We start from the raw sequence: 16,080 nt of genomic DNA, 5'->3' as shown, positions 1-16,080 counted from the left end.
TGTATCTCGTCTGATGTTACTGGGAATTTCATATGAAATGAATAAGAACAAGAGAAAGTGTGTGTCTGGACAGGAGAGGGTAATCAGCAACTAGGTAGTTTCTGGTTATGTTTCTGACAGTACCAACCAGGAAGACGTGCAATAAAAATCTCTCAGATTGCAGGGAGGTGGGCTACAGCTAGTCCAAACTGAGATCTTAAAGACTTTACTACGTACACCCATCTATAGCCACCCTCCCCGTTCAGCTGCGTGAGAAGACTGTGTGACTGCTGCTAATCCGCTCCAGGGCAAGGGCAATGAGCTCAGCTTAAATTGCCTTCTACTGCGATGTACCAGGAGATGACTTTCCACTCGAGAAGATTAGGAAAGATCACATGAACCAGTGACACAGCTTAGCTGTGTGGGTAGTAACATAAGGTTTGTGGGTAGGAAGGTGTTGATGCTCACAGCTCTTTCTCGAGTGAGAATGCCTTTCATCTGTTTGTGCACGAGTGACCTGGGAGAATGAATCTATCTACTTCTGAAGGTATATGAGATTTACTTGTGTGGGAAACCAAATATAGAGGCTATGGTATGTGTCTTGTAGCTCTGAATTAATCTGAAATACAAATGCTTTGGCGTGCACCGTTATTCATAATGAAGTACTTACAGTAAAGCTCTGTTTACAACTACAACAGCTTGGTTTGCCCATGTTATTGAAGAGTATCTCATTAAATCAAAGCTTAGCTGAACCCTGAATTTCCATTTATTTGAGCAGCAATGTAATAATACTTCATTCCTCGGATAGAAAGAGAGATTCAAGAAGTTTCCAGCTACTGAATGATTATGTTGTTTCCAGTGCTATAGCTGTAAAGAGGGTAGTTTTGAAGTTATATTTGTTTTCCATAAGGATTTTTTTTCCATGACTGCATAATCACTTTCCGTTCATTTTAGACCTCTCGCTCAAAGCTCAGTAAACAGCAGAGAGAATTCTGGAGAAGGCAGGATGTAAACCTGAAGTCATCTTTCAAAAAGGCCATCCACGCTGATGCTCCCTGGAGTAGTAATTTTGTGGTTAGAAAAGAAATATGATTTTATTCTCTTCCCTGTGTAGGGGATAGGAAGTGATGTAACATCTCCAGCAGCAGAGTGCCAAGACTGAGTCGCCGTGCTTCCTGCTTCCTTACTTTGAAAAAGTAATCATTTATCTTACTTCTCTGGGCTGAAGAACAGAGGACAAAGTCAGGGTGAATCCTATCTCTGATCTTTGTCAAGCCCTGAAGGTGAAGTGTACCAGAAGCAGAGGTAATGGAGGATTATGAGTATGGCGATTTCCCCTTGTAATTCTCAGCAAAGCTGTAGCAGTCAAGTCCTACAAGATTAATAGAAAAGTTGTATGGGAGAAAATGTGCTTTGAAGGAGGTTTTAATGTATTTTGCCTGGAAAACACAGCTTTTTCTCATTTCATTTATGTCTCGTGGTCCTTGTTATGTAGGGTAATCTGACATTATTTAAGGTTATTCTTAGCAAAGTATTCAAAAAATAAAAACGGGATAAAAAAAAAAAAAAAAAAAAAAAAAAAAAAAAAAAAAAAAAAACAAGGATCTAATTTCAAGGCTTTCTCTGTGCTTCTGGTATCCAATGGAAGCAGAGTTTAAAATAATGCAAAGTGATTTAGTGATGATCATCTGAGCTGTGTATGGTCTCTGTAGCATTATGAGTAAGAACTGTTTCCTTTCTAATAGTTGGTTTTTATTCAAAAACTGTCTAAAATATACTGTCTTTTAGCCTCAGCTCCCACAGCTTTGAAGGTACCCTTATATCATCACTTAGTGCAAGAATTTGAGTTAGGAGCTGTGTGGTTAGGCATTTATTTGTTTTTAAGCCTTGATGTACTAAACACAAACGGAACTCCAATATTTTGGCATCCCTGCCTATGGCACAGGGTTTGGAGTTAGATGATCTTTGAAGTCCCTTCCAGCCCAAACCATGCTATGATTCTATCATTTCTTAAAGATCATATTATACTTAAGTTCCTAAACAAATCTGGGTCACAGGCAGGGATGCCTACTACCATGAAAAGGTTTGTAGCTTAATATTTATTCCAGTTTTCTTTGGCAGTTATAGACATCAGGAGGAAGAACAATTGAAAATATAGTTATGGAAATAATTTAGCTGTTGAGATAGGAGCATGATAATCACTTACATGCCAAACAGAATGTAGAGGAGTTAAAAACTGGTCAACCATATTGCTAGCAAATAGCAAAGATCCACATGACTTAAGTGGCTCTGGGGGAATCATTCATCATCAAGTCTCTGCTGCACCAAGATCTTGCCAGTTAAAAGTCTGTCCTTGACAGAAATCAGAGGTTGATATATGCATGTGTCATTGCCATTGTTGATTTTGCCAAGGTGAGTTTTATGTTTGTTTGCTCGAGGAAATGTTGCTGTAGAACAGCTCTGAAGCCTCTCAAACCATTTTTAGAGAGGTAAAAATAATAATCATAATAAAAAAGTGAGTACATGATGGTTAGAATAAGGGAGATTTAAATGAAGGGAGATAACAGAGAAATGATGGGAGTAGAGGAAGGAGGTTAGAAAGGCTGAGTTGGTATAGCTGGAGATGACAGCTGAGATAACTGGCCAGTGAAGTTTTGGGAGTTAGTCTATCTGGTATATGCACTAGGATATTGGAAAGGTTGAAAGAGCAGTTCTGACTTGCAGAATACTGTCATGATCTTTAACTATTTTTCCCCAGTAACATTTTCTTTCCCCATATGAACATCTGCTATCCGAAGGTGTAGGGATAAGATCAGGGAAGCCAAGGCACAGACGGAACTGAACTTGGCAAGGGATGCAATGAACCATGCATTTCAGGGTCCTGAGAAAACTGGCTGATGTAGTTGCAAAGCCACTCCCCAGCATATTTGAAAATTTATGACAGTCAGGTGAAGTCCCCAGTGACTGGATAAAGGGAAGCATCACTCCCATCATTAAAAAAGGTAGAAAGGAGGGAAAGGAGGACCCAGGGAACTACAGACTGGTGAGCCTCACCTACGGCCTGGCAATATCATGGAACAGATCATCCTGTAGGCAATGTTAAGGCACTTGCAGACAAGGAGGTGATTTGAGACAGCCTGCATGGTTTCAGCAAAGGTAAGTTGTGCCTGACCGATCTGGTGGCTTTCAGTGATGGGGCGACTGCATCAGTTGTCAAGGGAAGACCAGCTGATGTCACTGGGAGAAGAATTCATTGAGAGCAGCCCTGTGGAGAAGGACTTGGGGGTTCTGGTAGACGAAAAATTCGACATGAGCCAGCACTGTGCACTTGAAACCCAGAAGGCCAACTGTATCCTGGGCTGCATCAACAGAGGAGTGGGCAGCAGGGGAGAGGGGTGATTGTCCCCCTCTGCTCTGCCCTCGTGAGGCACAAATAGAGGGGCTTGTTAGGCACAAAAGTTGATTTCATTATCAACAACCACAGAGTACGTCAAATTATACCTACTCTCAGGAGGCAAAGACATAGTTAAGTGAGATTTGATCTGATCTCACATATTGCTGTAGGGAACTATGGTTCCTGATTGTGTTCTTCATGTCCTGGTGCTCTTTGTGGAAGATGTTAAAACAGATTTTTCTATCCATTGCTTGCTTACTTCTGCTTTCCTATAACATCCATATTTATACACTCTGAGATGTTATAAAAAACTAATTTGTTTTATACAGGCTTTTTCATGCCTACCATAGATAGCCCTTACTTCAAGTTCCTTTCTTTTTTAAAATGCCATTACTTAGAAGTCTGCAAAGGGATTGCTAGTGGTGCTATTAGGATAGCAATATATTTCCTGTGGAAGGAGTAGAAAGAGAAGGAGATGCATCAACAGACTTTTCTCATTCCCTTAAATGAACAGCAGTGCAGGACAGCTGTCCTCTTCATGCTTAAGATGGTTCCTACAGCCCTGAGAGCTCTTTCCAGGTATTTTGAAGGCTTTTTTGACCCAAAGAAGATAACCATTAAATGAAATAGGCTTACGTCTAGCTTAAGGAACACTGGAAGTGTCACAAATACATCTCCTAATGAGGAAATTTAGCAAAAGCACAGGTCAATACAGTCTTATCTCTGGCAGTTTCCACACACTACATCCATCTTCCTTGGACTGCACATGAGTGGTGAGCAGTGCAGGCACATCCTAGAGCTGTTGGGGTAACTGAGGTTTTGCTAGAAAAGGGGAGTCTTTGAAGCTTTGCTCTCCTGCCACCCTATGCTTTGTGCCAGAGGAGTGTGTGTGCACAGGTGTACATCTGCTACTTCTTCTGCCAGCAACCAGCTCTAAAGAACGTCAGCCGTGCAAACGCCAACCTTCCTGCCACGGTGTCTGCTAGCAGACAAGTTTGTGGGTTTCAAAAGACATGGCTGTCAGAAGGCATCCCAGGAAAAAGGAGAAATCTGTAAAAGTTCCCAGGATGATGACAAGGTTTTTGTGGAGCAGGCTAAAGAAGCGCCTGTCTGGCATGGGTACCACTTTGTGAGTGGAAGAAGCTGAAGCAGAGCGGCGCAGCCTGCTTGCTGCCTGCACAACAAAGCACAGGGTGCGTGAGTGAGTCCTGCTGCCTGACGAGCGGCGTCTGCGGCAATGTTGTCATCCCCTCTGCTCTGAGGGGCAGGACGCCTGTATTGCCATCAGCATTGCTGAGATGTCTTCGTGCTGCTGAGCACTCCTCTGAGGGATCTCCTGCCACAGCCTTATGTCATTCTTCAGGAGGTGGAGAAGCAGGCGGCGGCCGTTGAAGCAGGCAGGGACGGGTTTTGCTTAGGGGATGATCAGGCACTCATCTGCTGCAGTTCTCTGCCAGATCTCTGCAAAGCTATATCTGCGTTCTCAAAACTAAGCAATTTTTGGCCCTGTAGTATACCCACACGCACGGATTTGAGACATCCCTAAGCATAGTAGCTTGTCTTTGATTTCGACCTTCCCAACAAGAGAAATGACTCTTTGTGCCACCTTGCAACTCCAGCTCCTAAAGCAATTACACACTAGCAGTGGTCTGTGCAGGAGTGCATTTGAAAAGTAAATGACATTAAACTTTCCATCTTAGAAGAGTACCAGTATATCAATATCCAAATCAAATAACATAAAGCTCCCTTTGTCTGCCAGATAGGAATAAGAATGCATTATACCCCTAATATGATTTTTGCAGTGTCTCTAATATGATGAGATTTAAATTAAAATAAATATGACTGCATGCTTTGAAGAGCTAATCAGGCTGAAACGTTCTAGCCTAACGGGTGTAGCACAAGGAAATAAATGTGCATTTATCTAGGCTGTCTGGCAGAGCTATTGTGAAGGATATGAGCTGGGAAGACAACAGCAGAGTGAAACACAGGCTGATCCTGGGTGTGCTTGGTAAAAGTCAGTAACAGGAAAATGATTTGAATGTAGTTTATATCTATAGACCTATGGTCCTGGTCCTACTAATTAATTAGCACAAGTACTATCATTTTCTAATCAACTCATTTGCTCTCCTCCCCTCCCCCCTCCTTTTTTTTTTTTTTTTTTTTTTTTTTTTTCAAGAAGGTGCTTCTTTGTCTGGAACTATTCCAGTTCCAACAGACAGGTGCCACAAAAAATAATCATTATAATGACAATTGTTGTCCCAGGACCTTGTCCCAGGACCTTTAGTACTTTTTTTTTTTTTTAAATCCTCTCCCTTCCTTTTTTTTTTCCATCCTAAATAAATGTTCCCTCTGGAAATCTTTAGTCCTTTGTCAGTATCAACTCACCAACTTCTGATTGCAAGTTATGTATTCAGCAGCTCTACAAGTTATGCAGCAGTAGCTTTAGCACAGCAGAATAGACCTGTCCTGATTTGAAGCTCTTGACAAACCAGCAGTCCCCAAGACTTCTTGACCTGGTCTTTTATCCTCCCCCAGCTCATGAGCTCAAAACAATTCTGCAAAGACACAAATTCCCGGAAGTACCTCCTGAAAAACTGTTATTCTTTTTAAAAATCATGTACTTGCTGGCTTCCTGATGAAGATCACAGATCTGTCTCTCTTTGAAGGACTGATATCAGTACAGCTTTTTTAAGCACACCTCATCAGGAGAGTTCCAAAATACCATTTGCTAAAGGATTACATTTCAAAAGCTTAGGTCGCTACAGAACTGAATGCTGGAAAAAAAAGGTAAAGCTGGCTCTGAATACATTTTGGAAGTTGTTTTTGCTCAGGGGCAATGGAAGTAGAATTAGCAAGTGATTCAGATTAAAAGCCAAGACTCCATTTGAAAGTACCTCACTCGGGTGCCCAATTGCTCATTAAATGGTCACACAGGTATTGCAGACTCCTCTGGAAGGAACTCATTGCAGTAAGTGTTGCCTACAATGTAGTTTTGTACAGCTAGACAAGCCAAGCTCTATTCCTGTCAGTGACAGAAGATCTAATAAGCAGTGGGCTTCAGGTGAAAATCTGTTTCATTCTAAAGCATGCACCTTTTTCTGTTGGATGAACATCTGTTTTCTTTAAGTGCCATGCTTGGGAACCTGCAATCCACAACAACAACCTGCTTCATTAACATTAATTATTGATAATGCAAGTGTTTAATTAGAAGTGCTAATACAACTGGCCTAGATAATCATGAAGTGTAGGAGAGAAAATAGTCTCCCTGCAGAAATCACACTGGTAGTCTGTCTGTGTTTTGTGCAGGTGATTCCAGCCTTTGCTCGGCCTGCGTGCATGAAAACAACGTTTACAGCAGAATATTTCAGATTTTGTACAGGAACGAAGAGATCATTCTTAATGAAACAATGAACTTCAGAGTACACCTGCTTCTGGATGGCGAAAGGGTGAGTTGTCTTGGGATACCCATAAAAAACAGGAGGGTTGGGATTCCTCTTACCTAACTTTTAGGTGTCCATCACACACATACTTCCATATGAGAGGTAACTATGGGGTTCCTGTGTTGTCACAGGTCAATATAACTGAGGGAGGTAATGGCAAGGCTTATCTGACCTCTCATCAGCATCTGCCTTAGAAGGAGATCCTGTATTTATCATTATCTCTGTTGATGAGGGTGCATGGGGTCATTTGTTCAGATGTGAATGCCAACACTGAAAACATCTGCATTAGGTCAGACCCTATGCACTGCACCTATCATGACGAGTAGTCCACACCCTGGCTTCCCAGTGGAGTAACTTGTTGACATACTCTAGTACATCAGTACTAGTGCAGCCAGTGTGAATCAAATGCTATGCGTTGAACTTGGATTTGGGGCCAGAGATACTTGGCTGTCCTTCACTTTGTAACTTCATATTTAAGCATGAAGAGATTTGAAATTTATGTTTTGACTAACTTCAACCCAAACATACCTGGGTTATATATAGATCTAAATTGTCTAAATTGTTATATATAGATCTAACATTGTCTTATTAGACACTGGAACAGGCTGCCCAGGGAAGTGGTGGAGTCACCATCCCTGGAAGTCTTTAAAAGACATTTAGATGTAGAGCTTAGGGATATGGTTTAGTGGGGATTGTTAGCGTTAGGTCAGAGGTTGGACTCGATGATCTTGAGGTCTCTTCCAACCTAGAAAATTTTGTAATTCTGTGATTCTGTGAAACAGCTGGAGAACCTAATTTAAGCTCATTTCAAATGCTTCCCTTCCCCTCCCACTTTTTTTTTTTTTTTTTTTTTTTACATGCAGTTTGATCAATTTATTCCTCCCTAGAACTGTTGTTTTGTGCTTATAGGAAAAAGTACTAAGTGCAAGGTTATTAATATTCGTTAGAAAAATGTTCCAACATGCTTAATTGAATATTAATTTTATCCTTCCACAGTGGAACATCTCTGATTAAATATCCCTCCCCTCAAATTACAGCGGTTTCCGCTGTGTTGAGCAGGGATGATTTCTGATGATTTTTGCATTAATATTCAGAAAGCTATGCACCTCACAAAATGAAAGAAATAATCCCATGATATTCCTTGCAGCTAAAACTTGTCCTGACTTGTGCACTGTGCCCATCACACCTTTATATAGGAGGTTCCTTGGGAAAAGAACACCTGCCCAATTCTGTACTTACAGAGTGGTTTTACAAAGAGAAAGCTCCATTATCTCTGTGTGATGAAGTTGCTTTGGCTTTTCAAGGGTGTAGAACAAGAGGATAAACGGGTTTGTTCACCCAAAATGCATTTCTGAAGGTATTAAAAAGAGTCAAATGCAAAAAGTAAAGGTTTATAAAACTTCTTGCATTTAGCAGGTTGTCGTGGTTCCGCTCGAGTGGGCAGCCGAGCTCCACCACAGCCGCTCTCTCACTCCCCCTCCTCAAAGAGGAATGGGGAGAAAATATGTGAAAAGGGCTCAAGGATTGAGATAAGGACGAGAAAATCACGCAGTAATTATTGTAACGGGCAAAACAGACTCGGCATAAGGAGATAGCAAGATTTATTGCCTATTACTAACAAGCGAGAGAAGTGAGAAAACAAAGGAAAAAGCAAACCAAAAGCACCTTCCCCCCCATCCACCCTCTACCACCTCCTCCCCCCGAGCGGCGCAGGGGAACGGGGGAATGGGGGTTATGGTCAGTCTACAGCACTTCTTCTCTGCCGCTCCTTCTCGGTCACTCTCGTCCCCTGTGCTGTGGGGTCCCACCCACGGGATGCAGTCCTTGATGAACTGATCCGGCGTGGGCTTCCCACAGGCAGCAGCTCTTCCAGAACTGCTCCAGATATGGGTCCGTACCACGGGGTCCATCCCTCAGGAGAAAACTGCTCCAACCTGGCTCCCCTACGGGCAGCAGCTCCTGCCGGGTCACCTGCTCCTGCGTGGGCTCCTCTCCACGGGCTACAGGTCCGGCCCGGAATCTGCTCCGGCAGGGGTCTTCCACAGGTGGCAGTAGCCTCCGTCGGTGCAGGGCCACCTGCTCCACCGTGGTCTCCTCCACGGGCTGCAGCGTGGAACCTTGCTCCACCGTGGTACTCCATGGGCTGCAGGGGGACATCCTGCTTCACCATGGTCCTCACCACAGGCCGCAGGGGACTTCTGCTCCGGCGCCTGGAGCACTTCTCCCCCTCCCTCTACACTGACCTTGGCATGTGCAAGGCTGTTCTCTCACTCCCTTGACTCTCCTGGCTGCTGTGTGGCGCAGCGTTTTTTCCCTGTCTTAAATATGCTCTCACAGAGGCGCAAAACAACATCGCTTATTGGCTCGGATCTGGAAAACAATGGGGCCCTTCCCAAACATGGGGCAGCTTCTAGATCTTTCTCACAGAAACCACCCCTATGGCTCCCTGCTACCAAAACCTTGCCACGTAAACCCACTACACAGGTTCGCACAATTCACTTATGATTAATGCTCCCAGTTCTCTGTTTTCTGCTGTTATATCTTGTCCTCTGTGACTGTAAAAAATCATCGTAAATATGGGGAAAAGCAAATTGTGTCACTTAACAGGGCACCTTGCTCAGAATAAAAGCTATTATATTTTCAGCTACTGTTCAGAGATGGTATTGCATGTCTATCACATAATGTCAGATGCAATTTCTGCAACTGGGCTTTGGAGAAATACCTTGAGTTCAGCAAAGCCTTTTGAATATTGTCTCTGTTCATCACTTCTTAACTTAACTTATTTAACACACAGAGTATGCCAGTCCTATGTGTGCCTGTTGTGATCTATGGTGGCATTTTTGGTTGAGAGGTGTAAGTCTGTTTGCTGCTTTCTCTGTAAATGGGCAAGGCAGTTAGGTTGGGTAATGGGAGTGTTGGGTTTATATGCTCCTTGTAGTTTCTGCTGCCAGAGCTGGCATATTCAAATATTACATCAAGGGAGCAGTATGCTTTCTCCTCATGGTGCTAGGGTAGTTCTGTAGATGAGATAGGCTCAGTACAAAAAAAGAAAAAAAAAAAAAAAAAAAAAGAATTGCAGTGTGCATGTTCAGATTAGATTGTTTTCTTTTTTCTTTTTTTTCTTTTATTTTTTTTTTCTGTATAACCCTTGATAAGCTTAAATATGGAAATATGTCTTTTTTTTTTTTTTTTTTTTGGTGTTATATGGAAGAAGCCTCAATTCTCCATCTACAAGTCACACTGAGCATACCTTTCACCATTTAAATGGTTCTTTAAAACTCTGACATTTATTAGATGCCTTTTTCTGTATTATCCCAGAATGCAGCATTCCTTGAATTCATAGGAAACAATATTGCAGGGCTGAGGCAGCCTTTAGTGTTACAAAGTCTAATTTATTTTCATAAGCTTTTGCTTTCATTCCTATTAAAGAAGGAGCACTGCCTTTTTCATCAAGCAGTAAAACAGGTAACTTGTCTCCTTGCTTGCTGGCTCCATTTGGGGACAATTTAGCAGCTGGGAGAGGACAGGGTGAGGCATGCTGGGATATAATGGTATATTAGATTTTGTACTTTCTAGAGAAATTTAAGTGAGATGGGACAGCCAGATGATTCAGTCTGACATCCTGGCTAAACTGTTAAATATTATGGTAGTACATCACAAGGATGCTGGAAACTTCAGTTACAACTTTTATTGCAGCTCTTAGAAACAGAACCAAAAAAAAAGTAAACGTAAACCTGAAAACTTAGAAATAAAAACTGAAATGATGCCTTTGATTCCAGACTGGTTCAGCAGAAATAGGAGTATTTTGGTTTCTATATGTTCTTTCTTGCATAAACTACATCTACTTTTATATGCAAATACTTTTTATTGAACAGATTCCAAACAGTGTTTAATAAAATGCATCTCCCTGTCAGTTCTTTCCGTTGTTGAGAGAGGCAGAGGGTAGAAACCAGCCTGATTTCTGGACAGTGCTTTCTGGAGAATTTTGTGTGCTCACAGCCAAATATGGTGTTTTTGGCACAAGCTAAGGGCCAAGGTAGGAACACGGGGAAATATAGGCCCATCCCAACGATGAGGAACTTCCCACAAGACACAAGATGATGTTACAAGAAAGTACAGAGTAATATAACACTGATGCAAACAAGGAAGAATTAATCAAATCTGAAAGAACAAAATTAATTTATTTCAGCCTTACTTGATTTAGTGGGGGGGCAGGGGAGGCTGGGGAAATGCATGTACTTATTTCAAAGAAAGCTTTCAAAATCTCTCTTCAGAACTGTCTTATTTCATTTTTGACTGGACACAAGATCAGCATGTGAAACATTTCACAGAGGTCAGATGTTCTGAACTTCCTTTACTTTTATTTAGTTATATGGAATATTAGGGAAAAGAATAATATTCCTTCTTTCATATGAATGTATTTCTACAAATAAAGATCTTTATCTCCTCTTTCATGAGTTGTGATTTCAATCATTACTATTGCTGAGAAGTTGAAGAACTTTTTAAAAAACATCAGAAGACCGTTCATACCTTCTCTGGAAGGACCACTTCCTGGCTTAGATAGTCAAACATGAATTATATTTCAGAGATTTGTTTTCAAGCTGATTTCTTGAGTAGGTTCATTTAAAACTTTACATCTTTTCTTCAGAGAAAGAAAAAAACCTGTTTGTCTATCACACTGTTGGGCAATTACCATTTGTAAATAACTGTGAAAAACACCATAATAGTCCCAGTAGTGCTTAAAGGAGCAACCAATATTTCATTTAAGGACAATATTATTGCATACAGAAGACTGACAAATAAATGATAGAAATCTCAATGTCTCTTCAGTATGAGTTATGGAAAGGCCATTTCATTTTCTCTCCTGTAAAAGATCTTATATACTTTGGTTCTAATATGTGAAGAAAAGTAAAACACAGTGAAGTCTAGCAAGAATCAAAGCTGTATATTAACTTGTGTCATGTAATTTTTGTATATAGCTGTTATGTCTGAGGGTTGGATTAACTTCTAGATAAGCTGTGTTTGTGGAGAGCTTTAGATACTCAACTCATGCATAAACCTTTCAATGCTATTTTCTCGTGAAGATTCCAGTATAGAACCACAGTCCAGTTTTCACTTGCTTTATTATATACACCTCCAATATATAAAGAAAAACATGCAATCTCTCTAGTGACAACTGTGACATGATTTTATATGGGTTCTTACACTGTGCTGTGAAGTCTAATTTCAATCCACTTGTGGGACTAAATATACCCTATTGTACAGTTGCACAGTAATGCTTGATCCTGTGCAGCTGTGAATACCTCTCAGATACCTGCTCATTGCCTCAGCCTGTTTTGGGCTAGTGTCACTAGCCTTCTGTCTCTGAAGCTATTGAACTTGTTTAAACTCAAGCTAATTTCAGTGACAGTTGCAGGTGCTCAGCAGTACTTAGGCACAGACCCAAAATTTCAACCCTCTGTTGGCAGATGAGGTTTGCTTTGTCTGCTGCTCTATACTTGAGATTAATTCCTAGTTTAAATTCAGTCTGTAGCTTCAATAATGATTATTTCTTTTGCAACTGCCAGCAACTGTGATTTTTAGTGACAACAGCTCATTAAAAAGGAAAAAGTCTTTTTTTGCTGAAAGACATACTTCCAGATGTTTTGAGACAAACACAAAAGAGAAGGCACATTTTCAGTAAACAGAGGCTGGAATTTTCTTCTCACATCTCAGTGCCTGTGATCATGCTAGAAGAAACACCATATTACTTTGGAAGGGTCTACATTTTACATTGATTTTTTCAACAAAGTACAACCAGTCCTTGGCTCTAATTTTTCTTGCTTCCACAGAAAAAGGCACACTGCAGATGGAGTTTCAGCTTTGGGAAATGTAACTAAACATGTTCTAAGCTATGTATTTTGTGGATCCTACCTGTTAGAGTGGGTTAGATGCCTCTGACATTGTCTTCAGTATATTTTTCGTATATTATATTAAGAAGGTGCTAATGTGCTGGAGAAAGAAGACTTAATTTTTCCTAATTTAAGCCATTTAAAATTTGAATATATCAAGAGCAAGGTATTTGTCCATGCTCCATCTGTTGTCAATGGAAAGAGACAGGCACAAACAAATCAATTATCCTTTGTAGATGTGAGCTTCAAAATGGGTCATCTCACTGCATGTGTGTACTTGTTGCTTTCCACTGACAAAAGACCGAATCTAGATGTCTCACGTTACTTTTTTTGTGCCTAAATTAGGCTAAAAAGATGTCTCTGTACTACTTGATCCCCAGTGTGCAATTCTGCTTTTCCACCTACGTTCCCATATTTTTCCAGTGTACTATGGTGCACAGCAAAGGATACTTATACTCACAGAAAAGGAGTATTTTGATAATCGAGTGATTTTCTGTTCACATTTCCATTTATGTTGATAGTAACAATTTTCATTTTTTTTTTTATTCTACTAAACATACATGGCTGTAGAAGAAAAGACATCCCAAAAGAATAAAACACAGTTTTGGGCAGCTTAATCTTAGCTTCCAGTCTAATTTAGTTATTTCCTTAGGTTATAGTTACTTCAGCTGTGCCAAGCTGGAAGTGTTTTCCAATGTTGACTTCTCCAGGTGAGTGTAAAGAACTGACAGCTGTCCTCATGTGCTGTCTCACAAAATCCAATCCAATATTTCACTGACCCTAAGAGAAGGGTGATCTTGTTAGTGGGATCTGTTGGATGAAGGTACTAGTGAGTCAATTTATTAGGAAAAATCATCCTCCTTTGTCTTCACTATTGTAGGTGCCAATTTATAAAGATAACTTTGCCTTTCTCTTTTGTAGGTGGAAGATGCATTGAGTGAGGCAGACTTTCAGCTCAAGTTGGACCTGCACTTTACTGATAGTGAACAACAGTAAGTGCTGTTTTAAAGCTCAGTTGGTAATGCAGGGTTTATTCAATTGGGAAATGACTTTGATGAAGTGAGTCCTTTTGAAAAAGGATGTCTTTGATATGTCTTTCCTTTTCCTTAGTGTTGAAGTCCTTCTGTTTCTCATCTCTGTATTTGAAAAGTGTGTCTCACACTCCTCTATTAATGAACAACATTTTTTCTCTTTTAAGTGTGAGTTTTAAGTGTTGCTCTATCTCTACTGTTATTGAAGTCAACGGAAATATCATCACTGACTTCCATGTGAAAGGGGCTGCTGTTCAGGAAAGCATTTATCTCAGGAGACAACTAAAGGCTGAAGATATGTGGATGAGCATGTTGAGTGCTTTTCTTGTGAGAGAAAACCAAAGCGGTCTTGATATTTTAGGAGGAAAAAGTCTTCCCATTGACTTTGATCTCTTCCCACTGCATTTGATTCCAAAATCTTGGTGAAATGGAAATAGCATCTGTTCCTGAGACATAGCAGTAAGCGTAATCCTAGACCTTATTCAACCTTGCTGAATCACAGAAAAGGCTTCTGATGACTTCAGCAGCTGTGTTTCATGTGTTTTTATTCATATCCAGAAGCATCTTAACAAATTTCAAGGCATGTGTTTCCTTTATCTTCAAGACACAACAAGTGAAACCTTGTTCACAAAAGCAGGTGGGACTGGACCATCAGTCACCAGCTGAGAGAAGAAACATAAATGAAAGCCAAAAATAAAAAAGAAATGCAACTTTCACATTATTGTGAAATTGTGGCATAAAGCATACGTTTCATTTCTGTTATCATTTGAATGATTAATCTGGTTTACTTTAAACAAAAGCAGTGGTATTTCTAGAAATGTATTCTGCAAACCTCACTGAAACATTGCTTGGGACGACACCATACTCAACCAAGACATTATAGCTTTTCTTAGCTCTGGAAAGCAATTGGCTTACATCAGAAGTGTCTTTAATGCTGTAAAATAATTCTTTTTTTTTTTAGGAATGACTTGCACTTACTTCGGGAGGACGTAGTTAGGCATGGTCTCAGATCTACATCTCATGATTTACAGATGTCTTGGATGTCATATGGCTGACTGCACACTAGGAAAGCTGTTCTAGGATAGTTATAATCAACAATGAAATGAAAGCATTGGGTTTTATTTACTGAAAATAGAAGAAGCTAGTGCTAATTGTATAATTTCTCTGCAGTTACTTAACCTACTCCTTTGCCTGACCTCTTGCAAAAAGTTTTTCAGAAGATCAGCTATCTAGAAAGGTACTCTGAATATGTTCAGTGCTCTGACACAGGACTGCTTTTACCTCTCACAGATTGCCTAAGGAAAAATAGATTGGTTGTACACTAAAAATCACAATTAGTGATCTTTTCTATCTATGAGCATTCAAGCAAGCTGAGCACTTTGCTAACTGCATATCACTTGGTTATTTATTAGTTCTTGATGATTCCAGAACTAGCATACAGGTGGACAACAAGGGTGATCACAAAGGGAAATTGGATCTTCATTATATATCTCTTTTGTTCATTATATTTTTACTTATTATTTATATTTATTATATTTGTATTTACACTAGACATAAGTACAATTCAAGATACTCATCAGTTATGTAAGCTCTCTTGAAGCTCTGAATGTTACCAGGCAGTGATAAAAATTCAGATCAAGCCATCTCCCAGACTGCTGCTTGTATCACGTTACAGGCTGTGACAACTCAAGCTTTCACTAATCCTTGTAAACCTCTTTCTCTTCCAGGCTGAGGGATGTTCCAGCCATTCCCATGATCAGCAGCCGTACACTGTGTCTTCACTTCCACCCCCGGAGAGGTCTGCACCACCATGTTCCTGTCATGTTTGACTATTTTCACCTGTCAGTGATATCCGTCACTGTGCATGCGTCACTGGTAGCATTACACCAGCCTCTGATCAGGTAAAGGACACAGAAATGTCTCATGAAAGGCAGAGGAGATCCCTCTTCTGAATACATTTGCTTATTATATAAGAGAAGCAGAGATCATAATTCAATTTCAGGTTTTTTTTTTTTGTTATGGGCTAGGATTCTGGAGACTGGATCCAGCCTCTGACACGGGTTCCTTTCTTTGATAAGACACTAAGGGCCTGATCAAAAAACATCAGTCTGCAGAATGTCAGGGAGACTTGATCTCTCTAGTCCCCATCTGTAACAAGAGAATGGTGAAATTTCTTGCCTCCTCCTTGTCTGTCTTTCATCTTTAGTCCAAAAGCGCATAAGAACATTAATAAATATTTTTTTCTGTTGTTTTGTAAAGCATTTTAGACAGTAGGTCTCTAATCTCATTTCTGACCTCTGGGTATTAGCATAATTCATAACATGGCTGGAAGGAAGCATGCATGA

At 40.4% G+C, this 16,080-nt stretch overlaps 1 protein-coding gene across 4 annotated transcripts in view; it reads left to right on the top strand.

The window, feature by feature from the left end:
• The window catches only part of FAM135B (family with sequence similarity 135 member B), a 285,977-nt gene that overhangs the window by 192,977 nt on the left and 76,920 nt on the right, over positions 1-16,080 (top strand). For all 4 annotated transcript variants that reach the window (XM_084510349.1, XM_084510350.1, XM_084510351.1 and 1 more), the window contains 3 exons: positions 6,680-6,819; positions 13,626-13,696; positions 15,463-15,636. In XM_084510349.1, coding sequence (XP_084366475.1) covers positions 6,680-6,819; positions 13,626-13,696; positions 15,463-15,636 — 385 coding nt within the window. The remainder of the gene's footprint in view (positions 1-6,679; positions 6,820-13,625; positions 13,697-15,462; positions 15,637-16,080) is intronic.

This window comes from Aythya ferina, assembly GCF_964211825.1.
Source record: "Aythya ferina genome assembly, chromosome: 2".
In the NCBI taxonomy this organism is placed as follows: Eukaryota; Metazoa; Chordata; class Aves; order Anseriformes; family Anatidae; genus Aythya; species Aythya ferina.
This window is presented reverse-complemented; position numbering and strand designations above follow the sequence as displayed.